This window comes from Coturnix japonica, chromosome 1 (assembly GCF_054131305.1).
Source record: "Coturnix japonica strain WE chromosome 1, WE-NBRP24, whole genome shotgun sequence".
Lineage (NCBI taxonomy): Eukaryota > Metazoa > Chordata > Aves > Galliformes > Phasianidae > Coturnix > Coturnix japonica.
Window position 1 is genome coordinate 26963305 of NC_140663.1, and position 27922 is coordinate 26991226.

The 27922-nt window shown below is 41.7% G+C and overlaps 2 protein-coding genes across 10 annotated transcripts in view; one reads left to right on the forward strand and one right to left on the reverse strand.

The window, feature by feature from the left end:
• Nucleotides 1-377: 377 nt before the first annotated feature.
• TWF1 (twinfilin actin binding protein 1) lies at nucleotides 378-27666 on the reverse strand. Of its 5 annotated transcripts, XM_085514082.1 has the most exons (10): nucleotides 16937-17080; nucleotides 15426-15457; nucleotides 12930-13007; nucleotides 11230-11408; nucleotides 9830-9925; nucleotides 9152-9260; nucleotides 6294-6415; nucleotides 6015-6165; nucleotides 4987-5108; nucleotides 378-3756 (listed from the first exon to the last, which is right to left on the reverse strand). In XM_085514082.1, the coding sequence occupies exons 5-10, from the start codon at nucleotides 9911-9913 to the stop codon at nucleotides 3586-3588; spliced, it is 759 nt and encodes a 252-aa protein (XP_085370208.1). In that variant the 5' UTR covers nucleotides 9914-9925; nucleotides 11230-11408; nucleotides 12930-13007; nucleotides 15426-15457; nucleotides 16937-17080; the 3' UTR covers nucleotides 378-3585. The 5 variants fall into 5 exon arrangements, with proteins under 5 accessions (XP_085370208.1, XP_085370219.1, XP_085370199.1 ...); XM_085514093.1 differs by lacking the exons at nucleotides 15426-15457; nucleotides 16937-17080 and adding an exon at nucleotides 27533-27666; XM_085514073.1 differs by lacking the exon at nucleotides 15426-15457 and having other exon boundaries at nucleotides 12930-13003.
• Nucleotides 24239-27922, forward strand: part of TMEM117 (transmembrane protein 117) — a 188464-nt gene continuing 184780 nt past the window's right edge. For 2 of the 5 annotated variants that reach the window (XM_085514022.1, XM_085514030.1), the window contains exon 1: nucleotides 27672-27902. The gene's annotated coding sequence lies outside the window, so the exon portion shown is untranslated. Of the gene's footprint in view, nucleotides 24440-27090; nucleotides 27591-27643; nucleotides 27903-27922 lie in introns of those variants that run through there. The other 3 variants (XM_015854821.3, XM_032443208.2, XM_015854812.3) reach the window with 3 other exon arrangements.

A 27922-nucleotide genomic window follows, 5' to 3' on the forward strand; every position in this document is an offset into this window, starting at 1 on the left:
TTTTGAGAAAGATTCAGGGTCTTCATTGCTTGTTATTACTCTATCAGATTTTCTCTCTTCTTTATCCAGTTTCGTTTTGAGCCTACACGCTTCTCATCAGCCACTGTATTTCTCATTGGTATGGAAATGGGAAGAATTGCCTCAACTCTGTATTTGGGATGATCAGCTCAGGGCTGTCCAAAAGGCAAATAAGTCCATGATATTCATGCTCACAAAGCACTGCGCTTCCGTCTGCCTATTCCTGTTAGAAAAGTAGCTGGGTTGTTTTCTTTTTTTGTATTACATTTGCGTTAGAAGTATTCTCTCAGCCTCTATACTTATGTCCAGCTATAGATCTTATTAGAGACTAAACACAAAATGATTCAGACAGCACCGACTAAAGCATCAATCTTTATTTATAAAGTAGATTACAAAATAGATAATTTCAACCTCTGAAGGTGTTTTTCATTGAATACGCAGACACAGTAAATCAAACGTTTCCTTTATCAGTGTGTTTATCCGTGTGATAGAGCAATTATTACCTTGATTAGTTTTACAAACCCCTGACAGGAGGTTTATTAGATCAAATTCTCCCTGCTTTGCAACATAAACATTTCAAAAATAATTACTCATAATGTTAATTAACAGCTATTAAATAGCTTGTGTGTTAACTGCAAGCAGCTGCATTGCTTTGGGGCATTTATGAAGGCTGGCAACAATCCTGAATGGATACTTTCAATTATTAAATGACCACAGACAGTTTACAGAGTAACATTTCTTAATGCCCTCACTTTGTGCTGGCTCTGACTATTCTCTAACAATAGCAGTGTTATGTGAGGCAACTATACGGATGTAAACATGATGTAAAAAGATGCTTATTGCTTGGTCAGGAGAACAGCTACAAGGGGCCAAGAGAGGCAGTTGGCAGTGCAAGACTTCATATAATTTAAAGTGAACTGTTAGCAGGCTTTCTGAATAAGGGAAAAAGTAGAAGGAAATACACTCAAGACATTACACTTGGCTGGCTGGCTGGCTGTACAACCACATGAAATATTCTGCAGTAGAATAACTTATTGTCTGCTTTGGGTTGAACTGTACAGCAGCTCATTACAAACTCGCTCATGTAATCATTTAACCTGCTCTGGCCATCCTCCAGATTAAGCTTTCTACATCCCACCCTCATTTACATAGGGCAGGATTAAGGGATGAAAAAAACAATCCTACAACCTGTATATAACCGTATGAGGCCATACTGTTCCTTATTCAAAATATTTCATATTAAAAAGCTGAACTTCTTTACTCAAATGAGTGTAAAAATATATGTACGCTCATTATGGCTGAGATGCAGACAGGACTACTAAATTCAAACAAAAAGCCTTTTTAAAGTCATTTTTAGCTGCTACAGTCAAATATTCACCTTGTAGGGGAGGGAGGGGAAGGAATTTGGTGCTGAAAGGATTCAGATTTCAACTAAAAATAAATGTAGTTACAGTGTGCAAGCTGCATACACATTAACAATGTCTAAAAACAATAATGCTTGTATGACATACAGTACACAAGAAGAAAAATTCTTCAGACCTGCTCCTTGCCCTAAAGAGAAAGGCAAGAGGCAGAAAAAGAAAGCAGCAGCTGAGGGCAGGAGATTAGCAGAGGATCATCAGGAGCTTCTGAATTGGGCTGATGTAGTGTATAAGATTAAATGAAGAAAGCTGAGGTGTCAGATCTCTACTGCATATTGGGGGGAAAAAAACACACAATAAAACCAGCAACTATTGCAACCTTCATATTACATAGTGCAATGTCAAATGTCAATAACAAGTCAGCATCTCCAAGTAACGTAATAACATGAGACAAAAAATTGCTTTCATCAGGAACTAGTAGTGTTTAAGCCTTATTTCCCTATGGAACTATTCTAAAATCTACCTTCCATCTGGTAAACAAATGATTTGGACACCTGTATGCAGGGATCCAAGACTTGCAACTCCCAGGTAGTTTTAAAAAAAATAATCAAAGTTACAAAGCTCAATACAGGACACTAAGAAGCAAGTCCCCATAACTCAGCCTTTAGTACTTGCCTCATTACACCATTCTGAAACATTTAAGTTCATCCAATATTTGACTTCTACATCTATTTCACAGAATCACAGAATTGTAGGGGTTGGAAGGGACCTCTAGAGATCATCGAGTCCAACCCCCTTGCCAAAGCAGGTTCCCTACACCAGGTCACACAGGTAGGCATCCAAGTGGGACTTGAATATCTCCAGAGAAGGAGACTCCACAACCCCCCTGGGCAGCCTGTTCCAGTTCTCCATCACCCTCACCGTAAAGAAGTTCTGGTGCACATTCATGCAGAACTTCCTATGTTCCAGCTTATGTCCATTTCCCCTTGTCCTGTCTTCACATACCACTGAAAAGAGACTATTTCTTCTTCAACCTCCTTCTTAAAATCATCTGTTTTTTCCTCTTCCTAACAAACAGATGGCTCGTGCTTTACTGGTGTTCAGACTATTCTGGCTGACTTCGTCATTTAGATGAGAACCAGAAAAAACAGCCAAATTCCATAAAATGCTACCAAAGTGCTTGGATCCCCTACTTGGATTTTGTTAAAGATTTAATTTACTATTAAAGTCCAAACATTTAGGAGTATTTAATTTTACAATACCTTACAAGTTTATATTGCAGTTGGTAACGCAAGAGCACCAGGATCTCAATGATAAGTCACCATTACGAAGCAAGTCTATTTCCATTTTTACTGAGCTTGCAGTTCTAGATCCAAGTGTGTAGAAAATCAATAATTTAAGAAGAAACTTTAAGCTTATTGCTTTGAAAGCAGCTCCATAATTTACTGAGTATAGAGACTGCACATTTTATCACATTTGACTTGGTCATTCAGTAATACATAAGGCTGATGAGTGGTATCAAAGTCTGGTAAAGCTGTAGTGGTCTTATGTCAGATGTCTTTAAGAGACAAACCCGCCAAATTAGCTGTAAATTCGTCATGACTGTGCTTTTGCACAGGAAGCAATTAAAATAAGCTATTCCTGAACAAGTACTCATATAAACTAACAGATAACGGATTTTAATCTTTCTAGTATAAAAACCCAAACCCAACAACTCACCACATCAACAGAACAAAACATTCTGTTGCGTTATTGTCCATAAAAACCACCAGGAAAAATAAAGATTTATCTGGGACAATGACAGCTTCAACTCTTCATACAAGTGAAATCTTGCAGATATCAGTAGGCTGCTCATAGAAATGCAGGTTCGTTATCTAAGCATAGAGCTGCTACTTACCCACAGAAAATGTGGGCTTAATAGTCTTGTCTGTGATTTGCTATTAAATAATGGATTCTAATTTAAAGCGAGAGAGTACAAGCTTAGTTTTCTGCCTTTAAAATAATTAACTGTTCCCAGTGTTGTAAAATACGGTCAACAAATATAATGGTCTAACAACACAGGAAGTATTGAGTTCAGAAGAGGGGAGAGTAGGAGGAACGTTTTTTTCCTTAGCATCTATAAATGGAATGGTTTCAGTTCATTGGCAAAAGTCAGAATTTCATTTTTCTTACTGTAAAACCCTACAATTAATTCAAACAACAGATTCTAATCACTGGGTGTTTCAGTCTCTGCCGGGCCTCTGATGAGTCTTCGTATTCCTCTCTTTCCTGCAGGACCTTTTGGTTTAGCAAAACTTTGCTTATGTGCATGTTGTTTCGGATGAACCTCTTCATAAAGAAAGTCAGCAGTTAACTCATCACCATTATCTATTTCAATCTGAAAAAAGAAAAAACAGTTACATTCAAGACATAATAAAACGCAGACATTCTGCTCTAAGAGCTATATTAAAACCCATATGTGCAGTAATACTCAGAGTCCAGCATGAAATGTTCTCAAACTTGTTTCCATTGTAAAATGCATTAAAAAAAATCACTCTTGTGAAAGCAATACGCATATATATTGTTGTCCCTTGAGAACAAAAGGGAGGAGTATAAACAACTCACGCAATTAATGAAGTACTGCAACTCAGCAAGTATTCAAGCCAGATAAAAGCTAAAACAAATTTAATTAACAGTCTGGGATTTTTCTTTGTTTGTTTTGTTTTAAATGTAAGAATGTAAACCTGAAAGAAAACACTGTTTTGAAGCCAAAGCCCAGGTTTTAATTACACAAATTCAGAGTTCAGACAAATGCTTTGGCACTGCCCTGTGGGTATTCAGCATTTCACGGCCCCCTAACTATAGCACTTGCCAGCCACTGTATTGCCATTGCAAGTACATGACTCAAAAAGAGGTCTACAGGAGTTTCAAGCACCACGTGGTATATCTGCCTCATTCTAATGAAGAAATTTCTGAGGAATGATATATAAAACCACGCAGCAATTATATCTACTCAAGTAAAAACTTCTTTCAGGTAGACACAATAATCAGAAACCAAGATTCAACATTATTCTAAACTTAGAGCAGAAGTGTTAACAGGTCATATATTTCACAGATGGACCATTACTGTGGTCTCTGCTCTGGAAGTAAGAAGCCACTTGTTCTTTATGCACAGTAGTATAATCTTTGCAGTGGAAAGATCAGCATTCTCCTAAGTCCTTAATTACCCCACCAAGGGCTCCTAAGATGCAGTTTAAGTTCCAGAACTGCTGCTTCATCTTTCTTTCATTTTGAAAATCATTACGTAATCTTGGCCTTGAGGAATTCAGAGTTCAGCAATAACAAGCTGTGATCCAAAGAACGACAGGCCTTTTAGTAAGAAATCACGTTACTTCTGAATAGTCCTTCAGAGGACTTTCAAACACTATTGCACAAGAACAGGTTTACTAAAACTATGTAGAAATCATGAAGCTCACTTCATAAGTATTTCTTGTTCGGGAGAAGCTCTTAAATAGGTCTTTAATAGCCATACAGCACCTTTAATTGTTTACAGAAAGCGGTGGCAGAAACAGTTATGGTTAGATATTAAAAAGGGAATTGAGGGACAGAGTATTCCCAGCATACTTACCTTCCTAATTATCTGCATCCACAGCTGTCTTTCTACAATTTCTAGCAGTGGACTTTTGCAACTAGAGTAAAGCATTCGCTCTCGTATACTACAGGTATACCCTGGCATGGAGTAAATGAAAACTGCAGGGGGGAAAAAAAAAGCAGAACAAAAATAAACCCTATCAAAACCTGTACCACAGAATAGTTTACAACAGAAAGACATTGCAATCAACTCTGTAGTATGAAAGGTACAATGCCCAGAATGTGGTTTTGTGCTTTTTAATTCAGTAAGGGTTTCATTTCACAGAATCACAGAATTATCGAGGTTGGAAAAGACCTAGAAGATCATCCAGTCCAACCATCACCAATACTTCCCAGCTAAATCATATCCCTCAACACAACATCCAAACGTTTCTTGAACACTCCCATGGTCGGTGACTCTACCACCTCCCTGAGCAGTGCATTCCAATGCCTGACTACCCTTTCTGAGAAGTAATACTTCCAGCCTGAATCTCCCCTGGTGCAGTTTGAAACCATTCCCTCTAGTTTTATCACTGTCTATACGAGAGAAAAGGCTGACCCCCAGCTCACTACAACCTCCCTTCAGGAAGTTATAGAGAGCAATAAGGTCTCCCCTGAGCTTCCTCTTCTCCAGGCTGGACAATCCTAGCTCCCTCAGCCTCTCCTCGTAAGGCCTGTGCTCCAGACCCCTCACCAGCTTTGTTGCCCTCCTCTGAACACATTCCTGGGCCGCAACATCCTTCTTGCAGTGAGGGGCCCATTTCTAAAAGGAAGTATCTCTGTTTGTCCATATGACTACTGATCTGCGTGTGTTCGTAATCAGAAGGAATAGTTCACTACTTTCTAAACGTGAACACTCTTCAGAAATCAGCTTGGCAACCAAATGGCTTTGAAATTTATGACTACAAGGAGAGGTCAGACACTTGTATCTACCTACCCTAATGACATGTCTTTCTCTCTGCCTCAAGATTACTGAAATATTTGAAACAAACCAGTAACATTTCATATCGGGGAATTTTCTCATACCTATGGATTCCAAATAGTCTCCTTCGTGAGTATGCTTATACAGGAAAAAATGGTAACGTGCAGCATCCTTTGGAATTCTTTTTGGCAAGTCCTTAAGTTCGGTATGAAGTGTGTTGGCCAGAATAATAATTTCATTTTTCATGTCAATTTGCTGTTAACAAAGAAAAACTGCATACTCTTAATACACAGAAAACAAACAAGAATACATGACTGGGTAGGAAAAAGAAGATTTGAAGTACAGAATGGTAACTTATATAATCAGAAGTATCTTATACTTGCCAGTTGGACGTAATTGAGTTGCTTATTTCTCAACTTCTCCAAAGCCTGAATAGCATCTTTAGCAATAGGGAATGCTACTCCTTGCAGAGTTTGATGCTTAGTATCCACACCAACATCTGTTTGTACCTGGAACACAAGCCAGTGGAAATATGAACAGAAGCCTTTGCAGACAGACATTCACTTGGTTTCTGAGAATGTAGGGCATATGGTTACACACACAGCTGTCTGCAGCTATTCCAAGAATAAGCTACACTGAACCATCGATCCCTTTATACATAAGGCTTGCTTTATTATTTTTAATTAACAGGTCACATTTGCTTGCTCACCTGAAAACAGTTTCATATCCAAAGCAGCAGAACCCATGGAATCACAAGAGAGAAAACTGCCTAAGTGTGAGGGAAGCCCTAGGTAAACTCAAGTACCAAGATAGAATAAGCCAGGAGGAAGGAGTCTGATTTTCCTGTGCTGCATTGTACTTTTGAACTGACAGTGTTGTTCCTCAACCTGATATGTTTTAGATTAAGAATGTGATAATGTGGCTGTAGGAAGTCAGTATTCTGGGAGGAATGGAGAAAAAACATGTCTCATTGGGTAGGCAGAAGAGCTTACTTTTGTCTTAAGTTTAGTAGATGTAGTAACAAGATTGTATGACAAGTATTTACAAAATATAGCTGCATATAAATCTGACTAATAAATGTTATTAAATTGGCATCACAGAACAAACTGTAGTAAAAACATTAAAAACCATAATAAAAGCCAGCTCTGAAGTCTGGGCACAGGAAGGGAATAACCCAGCATAAGACTGGATTTAGGGGAAGGAACCAAACCTACCTGTCCATACCATAACACGTGAGTCCACTAAAGCTAAACAAAACATCCAAGTCACTTAAAAATACCTAAATCACACCATAAGATTTGTTAGTGATGACTGCCAAGGGAGTGATAAAGTGGCAGATGGAATTTGATGTGAATACATGTACAACATTATATGATCTGTAGCCAACAAAACTTTATGTGGATTCAGAACAATGATAAGACTACACATGATGGATGGAAAAAAAGAAATTAAAAGCAATTGAAAAGTAAAACATCATGTCTTACTTTGGAAGAGTCCTATTAGCAAAGGCTGAGGCAATGAGAGAACTGCAGGGGTTGAAATGGACCACAAGAGATCATCGAGTCCAGCCCACGAAGAATATTCAAAGGAATTACTGAGGCCTTATCTTGCTCTTACACCCTTCCCGGATTCCTGCTGTTGCTCACCCAGCATCTTGGCAGCACTAAGGTAAACCTCTGATCTGATTCATTCAAATATTTCTTAGGTAATTATGAAAGAATATAAAATGTAGAAAACTCTTTTATTTTTAATTATAGAATCATAGAATTGATCAGGTTGGAAATGACCTTCAAGACTGTCAAGCCCAACCTCAACCTGACCATACTACCCTAACAGCCCTCTCCTAAATCATGTCGCCGACCACCACATCCAAATGGTTTTTCAACAAATTCACATTCCCTTAATATCAGAAAGCTTTTTGTTTCTGGAAGCTAAAGCATAGAAGTTAATGAAGTACTGCTCCACTGAGCCTAACTACAGGTTTCATACTGGTGGAAACAACGCAGATACAAATGACACCATTTAAATGTACTTCAAGATATTCCAAACAGCAGCAATATATATAGTTCATGCATCCTTGAGAAGTACTGCTACTGCTGCTGAAGTTTCTTTATGGAACATGAAATATTAGTCTGCAGTTAAAATTAGCAGTTAAACAAAATGTACGTAGGGCATAAAAGACAACACCAGTATCAGAAGAGACTGCTGATAATGACACCAGCCACAGAAATAAGTGTCAAAAAAGAACAAACATTGTTACAGCAAAAGCATAGGAAGGAGTGAAAAGTTTAGGGAAGATAAAGAGCTGCACTGAACATGACAGCTTGCTGGTATGCAGCTGGAAAAACATGGCAGATTTCAAACACGTGAGCAATGGCTGTAAAATAAGGCTGAAGAACTTATAAGATCAAAACAAGGTCTATTAAGACATGTCAGAATGCAAACAGAGATTAAGTGATGGAAAAATCTAAGAAAGGAATCCTCTGAACCATTTCAGCCATTGGCTAAACAGCAATCATCACATTACTTGTTTAAAGGCACGTGCTAATAGTCTCCCCATAAAGCATTTGGGGAAAAGCAAACCAATATTTCTAAAAGAAATGGCAAGTTCCTTTGGATTTTTGTTTTTATTTTTATTGAACTTTTTCTCATTTCTTCTCAGTCTTAAAGTAAAGACAAGCAAACTGGTCCTGGAAGCTCTGTACTCGATAATGGCTGCTGAAATATTCTTTGGAATTACTTGCTGCAATGGTTATTATTTTGTAATTCCTCTATCATTTCTGCCACTATGTGAAATGTGGGCTATTAAAGAATAGTTGAAAGGGATCTCTCAAGTCCCCTTGTCCAACCCCAGCCCAAGGAAGACCACCCAGAGCAGGGTACCCACAACCACAGTCCAGCTTTGGAAGATCTCCATGGTGGGGACTGCATTCTCTCAGGGCAACCTGTGCCAATGGCTGGTAACCTTCACACTGAAGCACATCCAACGATATTAAAGGCAGCAGGCCTCTGACAAAGACACAGGACCTTGGAAACTCAGCAAGATCACCCTGCTCTGTCTCCATTCATCAGCATCCTGCTATCCCATCTCACTGAGTGAGACATTTATATTCTCATTCTCAAAAATTAACTGAATTTTTCCATTTTTTTGTTCTGCCTTTTTTACTCTAAAGAAAACTCTGCCTACAATACATCAGGAACTCTGCATCCAATGGCCCAACCACACTGGAAGTCGCCGTAGGTACCTCGTTAATCTTAATTTGTCGAAGTTCCTCTTCTGCTGCAGTCAGAGGTGCAGGGGCAGACTGCGATATCAAATATTTTTTATATCCGTTCAGTGAAACATCATCCTGAAAGCACAATATCAGTATTCATCAATTTTCAGAACGAAAGTATTTTTTTCTAACACATTTTCATTGACAAATTGGTAGCTACTAACATCCTTATTCCATAAATCAAGACGGCCGCCATGAACTTGAGTTATATTTCACAGTCAAATTTTAAAGAATGGACAGCTTTATACCCCTGGTTTAAGATAAAAACATTTGCTTTCAGTTGCTAAAGTCTCACTAATAGCTGTTCTAGCCCACATGATTCAGACCCATACATCCACAATGGCTTTTGTAAACAACTGGCCTAAATGCTTTAAGGGTTAGTGCTTCTTAAGGATTCATAAACATGCAGTGAGCTTAAAAGACTGTACTGTTAGTCATGGATGATTTAGTTTTAATACCATTTGAAGGAATGCCATCTTAATATGTTAAATATAATTACTTTTTAAATGAGAATTATTACATTTTCGTGTTTGAATAACACACAAAATTTTCAAACCCCCATTTTCTCCATCAAAAAGAGCAACATCACCACAAATTAATACCAGTAAAATCATCTGTTATAATCAATATTCCTTATAACATACCTCTACTGTTCCAAATACTTCATCCTTAATATGACCACCCCCAAATTCTTTCTTAAGTGTTGCTCGGGTTGCAGCGTACAACATCTTCTGACGAACCTGGTATATCATAAAAGAGCATTGGTTTCTTGTCTATTTCTTTCTTCTCTTTAGCATACACAGCTCAGGTGTACAGCAGCATTTTAGGGTACCAAATCCACAAACAAACCGCCTTCTTGAACAAGTATTTGAAGACTTGAAAGTGAGGTTTGAAACAGCATTTCTTAATGACAAATGAAATCACAGAATGAGCTCTGGAGCATGATACTAATATACGCCATTAAATTCTCAAGTGCACAGTAAGGGATTTTACTATGCATTATTATTAAACTAATTCCAAAGCCAAAGTGCAGCTTTATTTAGAGTATGTGCTTTAAAAATATAATGATATTTAAAAAAACAGAACACAATCCTTACTACTTCTATTTCAAAAACAAACACAACAGCTTAGTTCATTTGTCACCAGTCTGTCTACTAACAGATACATTACAGAAAGAGCAGACTGCAAATAACCTATTATTATTTTCTATTTAGTAGTTCAAGTACAACTACAGGATGGAAAAAGGAGATTTTCTAGAGCAGAAGACTTAATGATGCTTGCTTCCTATCAATTTGCGTCCAACATATATATTCCTCTCCCTGCAGTCCCATTTTCCCCAGCTTATTTCACCACCATGCCATCCTCATCACAATACCCTCATCTTTTCCACTCAATTTCTTCTATGCACTCAATTTCTTGGCCTCCTACTGTTTCCTAAGTGCTATTCAAAGTAGTGCAGGAATCTGGGACTAGACTGAGTTTGTCCTCCCCCAGTTTCTCCTAGAATCTGTTAAGGCTGACTTCCCTTTCCTCCCATTCTCACTAAGAACGAAGTCATTCTCAGGTGGGTCACAGATCCACAAACGCCAACTGGTCTGCCAGCAAACAAAAACGAATAAGCAGCTGGAGCTCAAATTGTCATCTTTCTCTCTATGATGACACCAACAGGGATTTCTGTCCTATGTTGTTCTATTATTTCCATGAAGACTGACAGAAAGTCAGGCAAATAAAAAGCACAAAAATGTGAGCTTTTCCTTTGACTGAGCTAGAAATAAGCTGGACAACCTGCGCTCCATCCAGACTCACAAACAGCTTCAAGGAAGATGTTTCCATATTTTCTTTGGCAGAAAGTGTGGTGAAGGTTGGGGAATGCTTCATTCCCCAAATGCTTCTCATTTAGGATTTGGATCAAACAGTGATCAGCCTGGTCTAGTATTAAATGTGAAGGTTGGTGGCCCTGCCTGTGGCAGGGGAGTTGGAGCTTCATGATCCTTGAGGTCCCTCCCAACCCAAGTCATTCTATGATTCCATGATTATTACATACAGGAGAGTGATCAGGCGACCATGCAAGAAAGATCCATTCATATCCTTGAGCATTCTGAGAATCTAATCTGTATAATATGTAACACGGTTGCTTGTCTTCAAGAAGAGGAAGAACAAAAGCATCATAATCCTTTTCCCATGATCCAAGTGGCCGTCTAGAGGATCCCAGAACAAGTTGCTCTAAAACCAATAACCAAAACTACAAGTTAGCAATTATATAGCTGATAATGCTTCTCAAAATCAGTTATTAATTGTAATTAATCAAACGCTTCATATTCTGTAACCATGCCCACAAGAATGAGAGTCAGGAGCACTCAGTGCAATAGCAGGTGAGTTCCTGATAAGCTGTGTACGCATAAACCCTAACTTACTTTAACCAAAATGCAATTAGTTGAGGAGCAGTACACTGGCTGTCATCAAGTTCTTTGATCTGAAGAGGTGTGACTGATATCAGTGTTTAGCGTAATGTGTACAGAGAAGAAACAAAAGCTGCCCTTTGCTAGTTCATTTATTTTTAACATGAAATACTTAAGCAAAAATAAGATGAGGGTAGGTTTTTAAACATTAAAATCAGAGTTACTGATGCTTTAACACACTCCAATGTTTGTACTCACTGAAAGGAGACAGTTACTCAGTTGCATAGTTAAAAGAATTTGGAATGAACATACTTGCAGTAATCACTTTAATTTGACTGTGTAAGTAGATAAACCCCTTTCTAATACAGCTTCATAACTTCAGTCTCTTTAAATTACTGAAGTTGTTTATTGTGTATAATTGGCTTAAGTCCATAAAGAATACTTCAGATGAGATTTAATTATGTGAACAACTGTAGCAACAAGATTTCTCTCTTACATATAAATCACATCTCAGCTTCCAAAGGAAAATACTATTCAGTATCTTCCAAACATTTACCAATTTTCAATAATTCACAGCCAAAGGAGAAACACCTTGTTTATATGGTTCCAACAGCAGTTCAAGGGCCCATAGCAGTTGGTACATATAGTATCTTTTGACACATACAGACAAATTGTGTATACATATATACACACACAAGCACATAGAGAAAAAAGTTTAAGATAAAAATGGAAGACACTCCCTACTTACGACCTTCATTTTGTACTAGGAAGTATCAGGTACACACAAGCACACTGTTTTAACTTTCCTAATAAAAAAGAATATATGTCGAGACTTAGTAACCTGCGCTGCTGAGACGCTTTACTGCAGTGATCACACTGTATAATAGCAGTAGCTTTAATGTTACTGCCGCTACCTTGAGAAAAGCAGGGAAAACTTAAGCAAACACAAAGAAGATAACAGCAGGTTACTTACCTAACAATAAATGTATGTATGTGTATGCATGTACGCATAAACCTTCCTCCTGCTAACGGGTTTTTCAGTGTACCATAAATGAATGAACTTTGGTAATGATGTGGGCATTTCATGTACTCCTATCTGAAAGGAGCAGTGGGTTTGGGGAGAATATGAAATGACATTTGGAAGAGGTATTCTAACTCAATAATAGCGCAATGAAACCTTAAACATCACCACAACTCAAACTCTACCTTCAGGATATGAAAGACCTCGGTGACATTAAGCTTGGGAGTGTTCTTGTTTTTGAAAGAAATTGTACACAAAAAAATCACTCAAATAGTTATGAAAATATCCAAAAGAATCAGAGAAAAATAGTAACACTTGACTAACCATTGTCAATGACTATTTTCAGAATCCTGTACTTTCCATTTCTGGCTCCAACAAAGACGTCTTTAACATTCTCACTAGCTGAAAAAGAGAAAATAAAAGTGAGCTAATGAACACATTTTTCTTTCCAACAACAAAGAGCACTCACGAAGGTAAAAACAACACTGGAAAAGCATACACCTGGCCCATCGCTATGATGTTGGACTGAAGAAGGGACACCGGAGCTGACAAACGCCGTTCCAGCCACAGGCATGCCACAGAAAGATCACAGACAACATTAAAACATACTGCAGAACAGCCCTGCTTACTTGCAATACCGTATCATTTTCAACATGGTGAAAATTAAAGGTGACATCACATTGTCGCTCTCAGGTTTCACAGTTCACACAGTAACGCAATAGAAATACAACGCATCTCAAATTACAGGAGCTTCATGAAGTCTGAAAGTTTGCAGCGGGCCTGAGGAAACAAACTTGATGCCTGCCAGGAAAACATTACAGCCTGTCTGCAAGAATCACCTGCCTTTCCTGAGGATGCCTCTCTGGAGGGTACCAAGGAAGGCTGATGCTCTTTGTTTATCTTTTCTATCAAGCTACATCCTTGCAAGCATTCTGATGATACTTTTCAATCCCTGACCCATCACAATAGGGCAGATTAAATGAATTCAGAAAAAGTAGCTAAAAATACTTTCAAATCATTCTAATTCACATTGACATTACAACACCAGAATGACAGACCCCTTCTGTAAGCACAAGGAAGAACCACGCTCGAGTCCTGCAGACAATACTCTAATTTCAGCTGCTTAGCAAAGTAATCCTTGTGCGGATCAGTTTAATTATACCCCAGACAGGGGGCTGTCCTGCATTTACTGACAAACAATTGTTGCAAGCTGGTCCTTTAAGTAATCCCCACAGCACTGAGGACAGCACCCGCAAAGCAAACAACAAACCAGGAAACAAAGAAAAGGGATTATTTATAGCCCAGGCCGAAGGAACAGATGGCTTCTGTCCATATTCAAAACATGTAAAACTGAAGTCCATAAAAGCAAAGGGCAGGTCCATTCTGGAATTCCAAAATGGGCTGTGGGATAGAGACAAAGTGCTGCCATTTACACAAACACAACTGCGTTGGGTTTGCAGTCCAAGCCCACCTTCCCACTCAGCAGTTATCAGCTTTTCTGACCCTCTCTGCCTTTCCTCACACCTCCATTCAACACACAAACACCACTTTCCAGACTTCCCAATTCCCCTGGAAACCACTGTCCTCTTCAGGTCTACATTCCCTTGTTCTCTGTACTTCTATATCAAGCCTGCACACCAAAACAACACCGACACAGCAGCCCTTTGCACTGACACCAGAACCACAGCAGCTCCTGGAATCATTTTCTGAGACAAGACAATATTGATGGAGAAACAGTCTCACTATCCATGAGATACACTTCCACATACAGAGGTCACAAAATTCACAACAGAGGAATATCGTGTTGTATTTCAACTTTCTGCAGAGCAAAGACCTCAATTACAGTTTGGTCTTGGAATCTCACTGGCCAACTTGCAGTTTAATTTCTTTTCTAGAAAACATTCATGATGAGAAACATGTCAATTCTCTCCACCTACATCACTGCTTCTGTTAAAGAAGTTGTATCTCAGTAGTGGAAACACCTCATTGTATACTTGGGAAGAAACATATGGGATACGTCTTAGTTCTACATACCCTGTTCTACAGTGCAAGTTACCTGCTGTTTTAGTGCTGTACTTGGCAGCATTTTTCAACAGACGCAACATACAAAGTAAGATAAGCAAGCTGACATGCAAAGTGCTGCCCTTCAAGTAATACCTCTTATTTTACTATGTCAACCCATGTCGTCAGAGGCAGATGTTGGTGGAAGGGCAGTAGATGCTGAACCGTCCCACCAATATTCCATTACATGTTGTTGCTGTGTGATAGACGGCAGAAGGGCAGTCTGACACAGTGGTGTCTGACACAGGAGCGTGTACAAAGTAAAAGCACGCAATTGAATTCCTCCATGCAGGAAAAAATTGCACCCACTGGCATTCATCAATGCTTGCTGAACATTTCTGGAGACCAATCATTGAATGTGAGCACAGTGAGGTGTTGGGTGGTGCGTTTCAGCAGCAACAACAGCTACAGCGGGTCACCATTGCTGGGGCAGATTTCTATGAGCATGGCAAGCAGGCTCTTGTTTATCAATGGCCAAAATGCAGAGCTAATGGTGGTGACTAAGTTCAAAAGTAGTTCTGTACACGAGACTTTTGCTCCATCAAATGGTATTGCTGTGCTCTTTAATCTGTTGCAGTTTCCACAGAAATAAATAGGAGGCATTACTTTTGAGCAACCTACATGCTACCTTCCTCAGGGAGCAAATATGCATTAAGTAAACTCTTCGGTATTTGGACTGTCCCATAATAAAAACTGGTTACAGTCTTCAAAAGACTCTGTAAAACGGCCTGTAAACATACACAGGTATCAAGTACTTACATTTACTCTGCCCCGCTTTCAAAGTGACTTATCTGTAATATGGAATATTAAAATGCAATGAGGCTTACTTCAAAAACACACTTTTGAACTAATTTGGAAGAGCTGAACGTAGTGCTGTGAATTTCCCCACAGCTCAATGCACCCTGCGACTATTTATATTTGCTGCTTTGTTTGAAAGCCTCGTCCTTTTAACATTGGCCTGGTACACATCAATGTCCCCATTACTTCATTTCTGTTTCCAGAAAGGAGCTCTCCGTGCTGCCAAATCTTGTGATTGTTTATGAGCGACAGTAGCCTGTTTGTTGCTAATGCCAGCAACGGCACAACAAACGCCATCCCTCTTCCAATCGCAAAAGCTTTGCTACAAAGAGACCCTGGATAAGCAGGCTGTATCCCAGCCTGTCAGGGCAGGATCAGGGCAGGAAAGCAGCCGAGCTCACTGCGGCTCTCTTCAGAGGACAAAAGGCTCTCAAAGAAATGAGACAGAAGAGGCTTAGCCATTCTTGGTCATGGTAAGCAACAGGGTGTTCTTGCCTTCCCTCTTGGTGTGCTCGTAGGGAGGAGCACAAGAGAATTAAGAGCCACTGGGACAGTATTCCCAAAGGTGGAAAATACTGCTTGAGGTGCACCCCAGCCCAGGCAGGGGCAAAGAACCTAAACCAAGCGGCTATGCCAACTTAATGCCAAGCTGGCACGGGGGGGAAGGAAGAGAAGAGAGGTGACAGGCTGCAGAACAAACGTAGCCAGCAGCCAGAATGGGGTTGGAAGAGCAGTTAAAAGATACCGAGGCGAGGACAAAAGTCACCTGCAACCATAAACGCGGAGGAGCAGACAAAGTACAGAACATTAGTCACGGAACGAGCAGGCTGCAGAAATCAAAACAATAAAACCGCAAACCCCATAATCCTGCAGCTGCACGATCCCTGCTTAGCAGCGCTGCGATGCTGCGAGGCCGATAATCCCGAGAAACAGCCTCTTTCCAATTGCTGCTCACATTCTGCAAGGCAATCACATCACATTCTCGGACACGCCGGGAATAAAAGGGTTCTCCTGTACTTTCTCCCCATCACAGGGGCTCGCGGGGTCCCTCCTCTCTCAAGATCCTCCTCCAGCGCTGCGGTTCCTCTGATCGGACTCACTCGGTCGGTGCCGCAGCGCTGCGGCGATGCCGAGCGGAACCTCGCGGGGCTGGAGGAGCCGCCACCCGCCCGCGGACACCTGTGCACAGCGGACCTGCAGGCGCCACGTCGGGCGTTCAGCGGGACATCCCTTCCAGCAGCGCTCAGCCCCGGGGCTGACAGGCGCGGTCAGACACGGGACCGCCACCCGCGGGTCTCCGACGGGCTGTGCGGCAGCTCCCGCTTCCTTACACTGTAACACACGTTACACTCCGTTACAGTGTAACCCCGGAGAAAGGGCTATAGCTGGGAGCGAACAAAGAGGCGGCGGGGAGAAGGAAGCTGCGGAGCGGGGACGCGGAACGACGAGGAGGGAAGGAGGGAGGGCAGTACCTTGGATGCCGGTCTGGTGGGACATGTCGCACCGCCGCCTCCAGCCACGCTGCGCCCGGGGCACAGCGATACAACCCGGGGCACAGCGATACGACCCGGCCCAGCCCGGCCCGGCCGCACACACGTGATACGCCGCCTCCACTCAGCGGCCGCCGGGAGGGAGCGCAGCGCCTTCCGGGCCGGGCCGGGCCGGGCCGCCCCACAGCGGGCGGGGAGCTGCTGCCCCCTACAGCAGAGCTGTGCTGCTCGGGACGGACGGCTCCTATCGCCCTATGTCCACAGCGAGCTGTGCTGCACTCACACTGCACATAGAGGTGACCCGCGCGGCTGTTTGTAGGCTGGAAAACAGAAATATGGCTGAGGAGAGTTTGTGTGACCTCTGGGTGCTTGTCACCGAGATGGCTCCTCGCCTGAGGCAAGGAGGGACGCTGACACGTTCTGTATTTAACATGTATTCTGCATTAACCTGTTAACAGTAAAGCATGAAGGAATGAAAACTTGCCTGCTTCACCTTCCCATCCTCAAAGATCCACAGCTTAGGAATTGCTGAAGTCAGCTGCTTTCATTGTGTTCATAGATGTGAGCGCCTGCACTTTGTCATACCCTGGATATTAAGACATCACGCAAGGTATTTCCTATTAGGGAAATGTGAAATAGCGCTGTAAGTACAGCATGTGAGCAGCACTGCATAATGCTAGTACAGCAAAGAGGTCACAGAATCACACAGAATCACAGAATGACCCGGGTTGGAAGGGACCTCAAGGATCATGTAGTTCCAACCCCCCTGCCTGGCAGGGCCACCAAACATACACATTTACTAGATCAGGTTGCCCAGGACCCTGTCCAACCTGACCTTGAACACCTCCAAGGACGGGGCATCCACAACCTCCCTGGGCAGCCTGTTCCAGGGCCTAACCACTCTCCTAGTGAAGAACTTCCCCCTAACATCCAACCTAAATCTTCCCTCTTTTAACTTAAAACCATTTCCCCTAGTCCTGCTATTGTCAGCCCTTTCGAAGAGTTTACTCCCCTCCTGGGAGTAAGTTCCCTTCAGGTATTGAAAGGTCACTGTGGAGATGTGTTACCAGCCAGTGAGGTGGGGCTAAATGAGCACTGCAGCAGCTGGACAGGCTAACAGAGACATAGAAAAGACTTCATGTGAAACCAAGAGATAGGATGTACCCCTTAAAGTGCAGTGCAGTCAGAGACATAGAAAAGACTTCATGTGAAACCAAGAGATGGGATGTAGCTCTTAAAGCACAGTGAAGTCAGCTCTAATTCCTCTATGACACACCCCCAAGAGCACAGAAGCTCTAGAAAGATAAAGCAACTCTTAATGAAGAGCTTTTCCAAGAAGAAAGTAGTACTTTAGTTCAAGAGTGACAACTAAAGATGTGGTATTGTCCCAACCACTTTAAGTCATTCCAAACTAAGTCTGCCAGTGCTCCTCTGTTCTTGCTTCCTTCCTGTCTGTTGCTCTATTTGAAAAGAACAGATTTACCTGAAAATTGACCATGGAAAGGGAGATTTCAGTCCCTGCATTCAGTTGGTCATGTGTCCCCAGGAGCACTGATGTTAGCACAGTGTGGCAGTGAGGTTGCAAAGCCAAGGCTGTGGGACTGTGCTTTCAATGGCAACCCATATTTGGATTGGAAATGCTGGAATGGAACAAGCCCGTGGTGTCTGTCACCATGTCAGGATCACCTTGACTGTCTGTGGTGGCATCATAGCAGCTCCCACCAAGCTGTCAGAGGACTTGAAAGTAGAGAAGAGGGATCTTGCCATCTGCTTCATATGAAACAAGCCATATTCGCATCAGCATTTCATAGGGGCTTTTTTGAGAAGGTAAATTGGAAGTCTAAAGGATTTTTTAAATATCTCAATATTACCGAATTTGATGTTTGACCAAATAAATAAATAAATAAATATTCCCCCCCAGCCCCCCATAAGGGGGGGGGCTAAGACTTCTGAGCATGCTGTTGTTACCTATTTGTCTTGGTGTATGTAGCTCTAATCAACCAACACATTATGTTCAAGTAAAAAGGTATTTCTTTATAGTGGCTAGAGTTTATGTATAGTCTACTATTAAGAAATCTTACTAAAGAAACTGCACGCTCCTTTGACATTATAACAAGTGATTCTTTATTACAGTAAAGGGAATCTCTCATTTTATGTATTTCAGTAAGTTTTTATAGCACTATGAATGCATCACTTCATTTCTTTATGCACTTATATCCATTTCTATTTCAGATAAATGAGCAAATAAACCATCTAACTCTCATGTCATAACATTCATAATGCAAAGGGCTTTTCTTCCTGGCTGCTCAATCAGTTGACACAGTAGGTCTTGTCTATAGGTGACCTAGAACATGGTAGATAGAAAAATGCTCGAGCCGAATTACAACATAGTTGATAAGGAAGGATGAGGTACTGGGAGGTTCCTACCCACTCTCATTGATGCTGTCCTAAAAGTTGCAGACAACTGATTCTTTTCATGTTTTGATATGCTTTGACAACAAAAAACAAATGCTTAGAGAAATAAACTAAACAAAGCACAGTTGGTGGGAATTTCCATGTTTCTTATATCATTCTGTTCTCTGAAATATACAGTTAAATTAGTTAAGAGTTGATTCTGAATATGGTTTGCTGGTATCTTTGTCCTTTTCTGTTAAGCTCATATTCTTATCTTGTAAATGTGACACCTACATTCTCTGTATACATTCAGAGCATAATGGGCAGTAGGATCATCAAAGTGTCTCATGGTCTCTGGAATTCTGAGGTTATGAAATACTTCATGTGGTTCATTTTTTAGTATGTTACCCTAATAGTAGTGACTAACTAGTATGTTAATACCACTGCAAGATCACTGTGCAGAATTATTTGTGATCCAGTCACGCTCCAGGCCACAGTGTGTTCTGCCTTCGTGGTGTGTTATCTGAATGCATTCCAGAAGTGCATTAAATGATATCACTGATATCTTGATGGTTCTTGTTTTTACCTTTCCTGTACAATAGGAAAACAAAAACAAAAACATTTTAATTATTTAAAACCTATGTTTGCTTTATTGATTATTGATGACAGGGTCAAATAAATCTGTCTTGTGCATGGAGTGCATAAGAAACTTGTAACAATCAGATGATGCTTGAAGTGGTTTGTAGGTCAAACAAAACAAGAAGAACATCAAAGACCTGGTCTGCTCCATCTGGCCTTTGGAATCATTTTATAAATCACAATAGTTATCTTAATCTATCAGGGGATGGTTCGTGCTTGGGTTCTTTCTTCCCATCATTTTCCCAGTGAACTCAAAAGAGAGATACTGGGCAATATTCCTTCTGTATTTATTTCTACTTCCTTCTACTACTTGCTTGAGATAAGTGCACTGAGACGCTATGAAATACTGACACACCAGCACTATGCTGATGATGTGCAAGTGCTTATCTTGTTTTCCATTGCTATAGAGATGCTGTTTCCTCTCATGATGAGGTACAGTTAGTACAAACTAATATCAAATGAAGCATCAGCAACTCTGGCCAAGGCATTGTTTACACTCTGTGTTGAAGACACAATGTTCTTAAGTCACTTCCTCTCTTAGAGAGTCCAGCAGTATCTGTACCCTGCTTAGGCTGCTTACCCTGTAGCTGGGGGGTAAGGAGGGGGGAGGGGGGGGGTGGGAAATACTTGAAAATTTCAGTCTTTTGCTGTATATTTTCTCTCCCACTTTATCAGTTGTTCCTGAGGTGTCATGTTTCTACCTGATTCTTCATGACTTATATAGCTGTGGACATATTAGATCTAATCTCACTTTCCTTTTTGCCCGGCTCCTATTATGCTTTGCTGTTTTATAGTTTACGCAGTTTTCTTTAGGAATTAAGTAAGAAAAGGTTCAAATTGCTGTTAGATAAATCAACTTATGATTCTCTGAGGTATTTCAAAACTGAGGTGAAAGAACAGGAGGACCTGGGACAAAAGATGCTTCCAACCCATTGGGCCCCGCTGTGGGAAAGGAACTCAGTCAGACAGGTCTTTGTCCCAGCTCACTCATAAGTGACACCTTGTTTCTATCTCTAAATTATTATGAGAAAAAAAAATGTGTGAAAATGTCCATTAAGGGGAGGTTTTATCCCAAAAGGATTCAACGAAGCCAATTAGGGATCTTATAAACTATCAATTTGTAGGAAGTATTCTGAGAAATGTGAGAAAAAAATGTGTACTATAGGTCCTTATTCCGTACTGTTTAAGTTGATAGAAATGCTGAGGAAGGATGGGAGAAAGACCTGCAATGAAACTTGGAGAGTAGCACAGTTTGCTTCTGGCACTGAAGCCTGTTCTGTTAGTGCTGAAGCAGAAAAAAACCTTCTGTATACATTTAAACCAGGCATAGGCTGCATTTCAGCATAAATGGAAGGTCTCCAGTAGTTCATTTTAGCTCCAAAGGATTCTAGAGTGCACTCGTTGCTGGTCTTATAGACGAAAGGAAGTTCACTAAGCAAACAAAAGACATTTTGACTGTGCTGTCCATTCTTACTTGTTCTCTTGGGCACTCACTCAAAGTGTCTGTTCATCTTCAGTGGATTTCCAACTGTTAAATAAATTATTACATTTCTCATTGTAAGTTTTTGGTGTTTTTTTTTTGGCGTAACTATGTTTTTTCACAGTGCATTAGTGTGAGCTAGAAATAGCAACCATTTGTCACAGGATATTCTTTGGCTATTGAAGAAGAGTCTATTTGCATAAGAGATACTGCATATCCCTATATATGATGAGAACAAGTTTTAAAGAAAGGTCACAAAACTTGGTCTTCTCATTGCTTATTCAGAGCTGAAGATCTGTCACCAAAGAAACCCCTCTCTGTGCATAGCAGGGTATATGTGATTTTCTTATTAACTATCTTCAGACTATGATTAGCTATCTCACGTTTAATGCTGGTGTATTTGATTATTTTCAGTGAAATTATTACGATTCACTAAGTGATGCCATTTGGACAGTCACTGAAGTCATTAGCAAACTGAACTTAGTATTCCTAGGGTTTGATTCACTGCCTAGAGAAGCCTAAAGGAGGGCCACAAGGTGAAGGCCACAAGGTGAAGGGTTTAGAGGGCAGGACATTCTACAATTACAGTAGGCTTGTACGTTGTGGTTAAGCAGTATTCATGGAAGTCTGAACTCAGATTGAGCTCTTTCTTAATTTTGGAATTCTCTAACTCTGTATGTATAAGTATTAATGTAGCTGAACACTGATCATTCTTTTCTTTGTCTAATACAGAAATCACACCTAGCTGAAAGCACCTGTATGGCCAGTGGATGCAGAAGATCTTTAGTGATGTAAGTTCACCTCACTAGCTACTTCTTTAACGATTTTATCTAGGCTAGGTGTGTGTTGCTTATCTCTTTGAAATCAGTACAATTATTTGAAGTAGAATTCTGCTTACTAAGAGTAAATTTGGTGTGGATGAATAGAAGTAATTACTTCAGATAATGGTAAGTTTTGTTTCTAATCTGACTGTCACCTTCAAAACTTCCAGTACAGCTTCTGCTTTATCCTTGTTAAGTCTTTTATCATGTAACGGCAGGCCTGGAGTTTTCTTTCACCATATGTAAAAGGTCACACAATTCTACATCTTGTCCAAGTTCAACCACTATTGCAAAATTAGATCTATGTATCATATACTATTCACATTTTGTTTTTATGACTTAATCTATCAACAGTGATGAAATCATCCCTAACTTCATCTTTGTAAGGCTAAAGTTTCTTGGTAAGGATCGAAAACTACACATTAGTCTCTCACATCCCAAAAGTGCCCTCCTGTTTTAGCCAGAGCATCATTTATATTTGTTAAAATCCATATCTGATGGTTTTTTATGCTTTTCTTCTTGTCATATAAAAACTGCATGTACAGTTTGTTCCTATTCCCAATTACATTTGCTTTGAAATATTTTAGATTGTACCCAACAAACTGAAGAACCTTGAGTTTTACCATCAGAAGTTTCTCTCTGCCATTAGTTTTAGCTTTCCTCATCTTTGGTGTTTTGCAATCTCGTTTCACTGATTAAAATATTAAATAGACTCATAAATATGTAGCATGAATGAGAGCCTATTGGTACACCTGTGCATTGCATATAATGTTGATTTTGTGTCAGTCTAGCTCTTTCATTGGAATGTCCATGGAGATCCGAAAGCATAAGATTTCAAGTATATTTCTACATAGGTGCTTATAAAAAGAAAGTGGCATCTCTGAAGTGACATCAGAACAGTTTTTCGAAGAGGATTTTCTGCCAGCTCATTTTATTGGTGGCTGTTACTACAAAAATAGAGGCATTGGTTCGGCCAAAATCTGGGGAATATTCTGACTCACACAGTGCAGGCAGGGACTGCACGGCTGCACAGCCTGCCCCACTGCCTGCCATTTGGCAATTCCGGTTCTTCTCCCTTTCATTCCTTTCTGTAATTGAGTCCTGAACCTGACTTTCCTATAATTTTGCCCATGCTTGCTGTCAGCCCAATAAGCCTGTAATTAAGTAGGTCATCCTATTTACCCTTCAAATATTGTTACAGTATTAACTTTCTTCTGTTTCTCTGAAATTTCCTTGGCGTTTCAGAAATTGCTAGGAATCGATTTTAATAATTAACATTGCTGCCTAATTCTACTTTCATTTATTTTTCTAAAAACTCTTTGACCTGCCATTTTAAAAATAACCATCTAATATATTCTGCTGATCTTTGCTGTCCTTTTGTATTATTGATTTAAAGGAAAGTATTTCAGTGTAATATAATATGAAAGCACAGCTTATGTTTACTAAATATACAACAGAAATATTGATTAATTCTGCTTCTGCACATTCTTTTAGGCAATTCTATTTCTTTATATCTAGTAGCAACATACTAACAGTATTTGCAATGTCATTGTCTCTGAGTTAACATTCTTGCTTTCAATGAATTACATATTTGTGTCTTTGTGTCCAGGTTCTTACATTTAACTCTTTAGTTATATACCAACTTTTGTCAGCTTCTGTTTTTTGTTTTTTTCTCCATTATTTTAATGGTTTAATGTGCTACTTTTTCTTCTTTTAGACAGTAAAAAGGCATTGGGAAAGCAGATAGCACACAGCAGCATTACTGAGACTGGTTGCCATAACTAAAGGGAGAAATCTCTTACTCCAAGAATGTTGTCCTGCAGGCACACTGGGGCTGGCTGGGATGGAGTTAATGTCCTTCATAGCAGCCTCTGTGGGGCTGTGGCTAAGACAGTGCTGATAACACATCACTGTTTTGGCTGCAGCTGAGCAGTGCTCTCTGCCCCACTCCCACCCCAGCAAGCAGGCTGAGCATGCAAGGAGCTGGGAGGGGATGCAGCCAGGACAGCTGACCCAGACAGGATGTCCCATACCTTCTAACGTCATGCTCAGCAATAAAGCCTGGGTTGTGAGGGCTGGCTTCTGAGCTTGCTGTCACTGAGAGCATCAGCTGTCACTGGACATCAGTCTGTCGGTGGGACGTGGGATGTGGTGAGTGATTGCCATCCATCACTTTTTTCCTTCACTTACTAAACTACCTTTATCTTTACCCATGAGTTTTCTTGGTTCTGCTTTCTCTGTTATCTCCCTCATCCCCTGGGAGAGGATGTGGGGGGAAGGAAGCCCACAGCTATATGGATGCTAAGCTTCCAGCTGGGGTCTGCCCACAACATCAGGATGGAAGAAAAATCCATTAGGAGCATAGTCCCTGACTAATGGGATTTTGAGATCTGAGGGAATTATGTGTTTTCCAAGCAGCAAGCCACAGAGAAGGCATGTGTTCAGCAATGGAGGTAAGGAGTGGGAGGACAGAGCTGGGACTTAAGCTTAAGCTTGAGAAAGGGGGGCTTGAGGAAGGCACAGAGCACTTTACTGAAGTGTATGAAAGTCTGATAGAAGGGATAAAGAAGACGAAGCTGGACTTTTCTCAGTGCTATTCAGTAGGCACAAACAGAAACACAGAACGTTTCATTCAACATATGAAAAGCACTTTTCCCCATGAGTGTGGCTGAACACTGGAACAGGTTGCCCAGCAGAGCTGTGGAGTCTCCAGCCTTGACAAAACCTCAATCCCATCTGGACACAGCCCTGGGGAATGTGCTCTCACTGCCCATGCTCTGAACAGGGGGCTGGACCAGTGGAGCTCCAGATGTGCCTTCCAGCCTCAGCTCTGCTGTCATGCTGTGAAATTTCACAGGTGTTAAGCAGTCCTCAATTTTGTGTATCACGTGGCAAGGCACAGTCTATAGATATTTGGAATAGCAGAGAGCTTCCTCAGATGAAACTGTAATGGGAGATTCAGGTTGGATATTAGGAAACATTTCTTCTCAGAAAGAGCAGTGAGGCATTGGAATGGGCTGCACGGGGAAGGGGTGGTGTCACTGTTCTCGGGGTAGTTAAGAAACATTTAGATGTGGTACTAATGGATATGGCTTAGCAGGCACGGTGGGAATGGGTCAGCATTTGGACTAGATCACCTTAGTGATCATTTCCAACCTTTAAGATTACCCGTTCATCCTGGATTCACACAGAAAACTAGAGGCTGTTTTATAACAAACTGCATTGTTGGATATTTTTTCTTGATCAGAGCGATTACACCAATGTTTTTGGTTTGGACCTGCAGCCTTTCCACTGACAAAGCAAGCACTTTTGTTTTGGCATTAAGGCAAAGCAGAGAAACCTGTGTGTTAGTGCAGCATCGTTATTTGGAGCATGGTCCTGGGCCAGATGGGGCTGTTGGAAGCAGTAGCCTTGGATATGAGCTGAGCACTTCCAGGCCGATGTGCAGAAGGCCAGTTCTCATCCAGAAGAGTAAAAGTGACTTCACAGAAACTGAGACTGCACTAAGATGTATATATGTTTAATTTTAAACATATATTGTGGTGCTCAGGGGTATGATTTAGCAGAGGGTTGTTAGAGTTAGGGTACTATGGTTAGGCTGCAGTTGGACTTGATGATCTTCAAGGTCTTTTCCAACCTGGGTAATTCTATATTTCTATGAATTTAATACTCACAGCTCTCTGTTGGAAACAGCATAAAAAGATAGGGTTTACATGAGCACTACTTTGTAGTAGGAGATCTGGTAAGTTTCATTCACAAACACCAAAACTAGCATGTCCGGAAGACTCGTTGTGCCAATTCCACCCTCTCCTTAGGCCCACCTGGCTGCTGTCACGCTGGCCTTCTTCAGTTGCTGAATAGGTCTGCTGGTCCCTGGCTGCTAGGGATGGGTCCCTATTAGCCTTCTTAAACGATGTGCTAATTGTTGCTCTTCAGGAATGTATTTTATTGACAAGAATTTGATTGCTTGATTAAGAAAACTGAAGTGGTTCAGCTCTTCTTTGCACATGTCAGTGAAATATATATATAAATAGTGTCCCTAAGGAAAGCACTTGCAAGAACTTTGGGGGAGATACATGGCATAGTTACATTGCTGGCTACTTTAATAGAAAACTGCCTGTTTTTCACATGATTGAGTTATATCCGGGCTTCAAAAAGTTGCTCACAGATTTACTGTAAGAAAAACACACAGAGAAACACTCTGTAGCGTTTCCATGCAAGCTGAGTAGCATTTTTTTTTCTTCCATGTGTAGGTGCATGGAGCGTGATCTGTTTGCCTCCTTCTCTTTGGATTCCCATCCACATGCAGGAACAGGAGGAGGCTGAGCCCTGTGAGCGTGGCAGTGCACACGGAGCTGTTGCATGAGCCGGCAGTGCCCCACGCTGTGTTTCAGCACCCTCAAGTCACACATGATGATGATTTGATTTTTTTACTTTGAATATTTTACGTGTCTGCTTACTGCAAAGATATCTTGGGGGCAGGGGGCTGGTGTTGAGTGTATTGAAAGTTCTGCCTTAAAAATGAGGACTTTGTTGGTTATTGCATTGAGGAAGATAATATGATTGTGCCAGACACCTTCAGAGCAGCAACATTTATTGCAAGCAAATCAGCAGAGATGTAGAAGTGCTCGGCTGGTGCTCCTGTGGTTGTGCTGCACTTCCACAGTGCTCTTCCATGTGCCTCAGAGGACCTCAGTCACGTTTCCCCCCATATCTTGACTTGAGCAATCCCATGTATATGACAGAGCCCACGTTTTAAGTTCGATGCTGTGTTTCAGCTCCCTGCATCAATAGGGTGCCATGACTTCTCACAGCCCTAACGAAACGCTGAGGCAGCATTCAGCAGCTTCAAGCATCGAGCCGACCGAACCCCTGCCATAACGCAGCGCTGTGAGCATCCTGCCCATGTTTTCCTGGGCTGTCAGCAATACCAGCAAAGCGACGCTAGGGACCAAATCCCGCCTAGAAAGGCTTCGCTCTACAATAAAGCTGAAGCGCAGCGTCAACACCGCTGTCAGGCTGCACGGAGGGCATCGGCCCGGCACAGCGACAGCTCGGATGATGCCCGCACCGCGGGGACCTGCCGCGGCCTCGTGACAGCCCCCGCGATGTGACTTCAGTGGGAATTGCCCTCCCACCCCACGGTGGTGACCCCATCTCACGGAGGTGTCACCCTCATTTCCCACCTACGGCTGATTTGCTCCTACCGAAGCCAGCGCTGAGCATCCCCCCGCTGTCACTCACCCTCCGCCTGTTCCAGCCCCTCCGCTTCCCAGCGCTCCCGGCTCAGGCCCTTCGCAGGGTACGGACCGTGCCGCAGCGCCGCTGCCCGCCGCCTCCAGCCTGCGGCACAGCCGGGGCCGCCGCCGCCTCCCCGGGAGAGGACGGGGCGGAGAGGAGGGGCCGCGCCGCCGCTCCCACCGCAGCCGCTCCCTCCCCGCGGCGGCCGGGGGCGGGACGCAGCGCCAGCGCCGCTGTCAGCGCCCGGGGGTCGGGGGGCTGAGCCGGGGGGTCTCCGACCGCTGAGAGCCGTTCCGAGCGGCCGACGGCCGGTCCGCGCTGAGCCGAGCCGAGCCGAGCCGCGGAGAGACTCTCCGAGCCGACCCCGGCGGCGGTGAGTGAGACGGGAGCTTG

What these genes read in the sequence shown, in the direction of transcription:
- TWF1 (XM_085514065.1), bottom strand. Translation starts at nt 16,961, where the DNA reads ATGTCCCACCAGACCGGCATCCAAG. An exon ending in AAGTATTTGGAACAGTAGAG is followed by an intron (nt 9,261 to 9,829) that starts GTATGTTATAAG and finishes TTGTGCTTTCAG; the next exon opens with GATGATGTTTCACTGAACGG. An exon ending in AATTAAGATTAACGAGGTAC is followed by an intron (nt 6,416 to 9,151) that starts CTACGGCGACTT and finishes TGTTCCAGGTAC; the next exon opens with AAACAGATGTTGGTGTGGAT.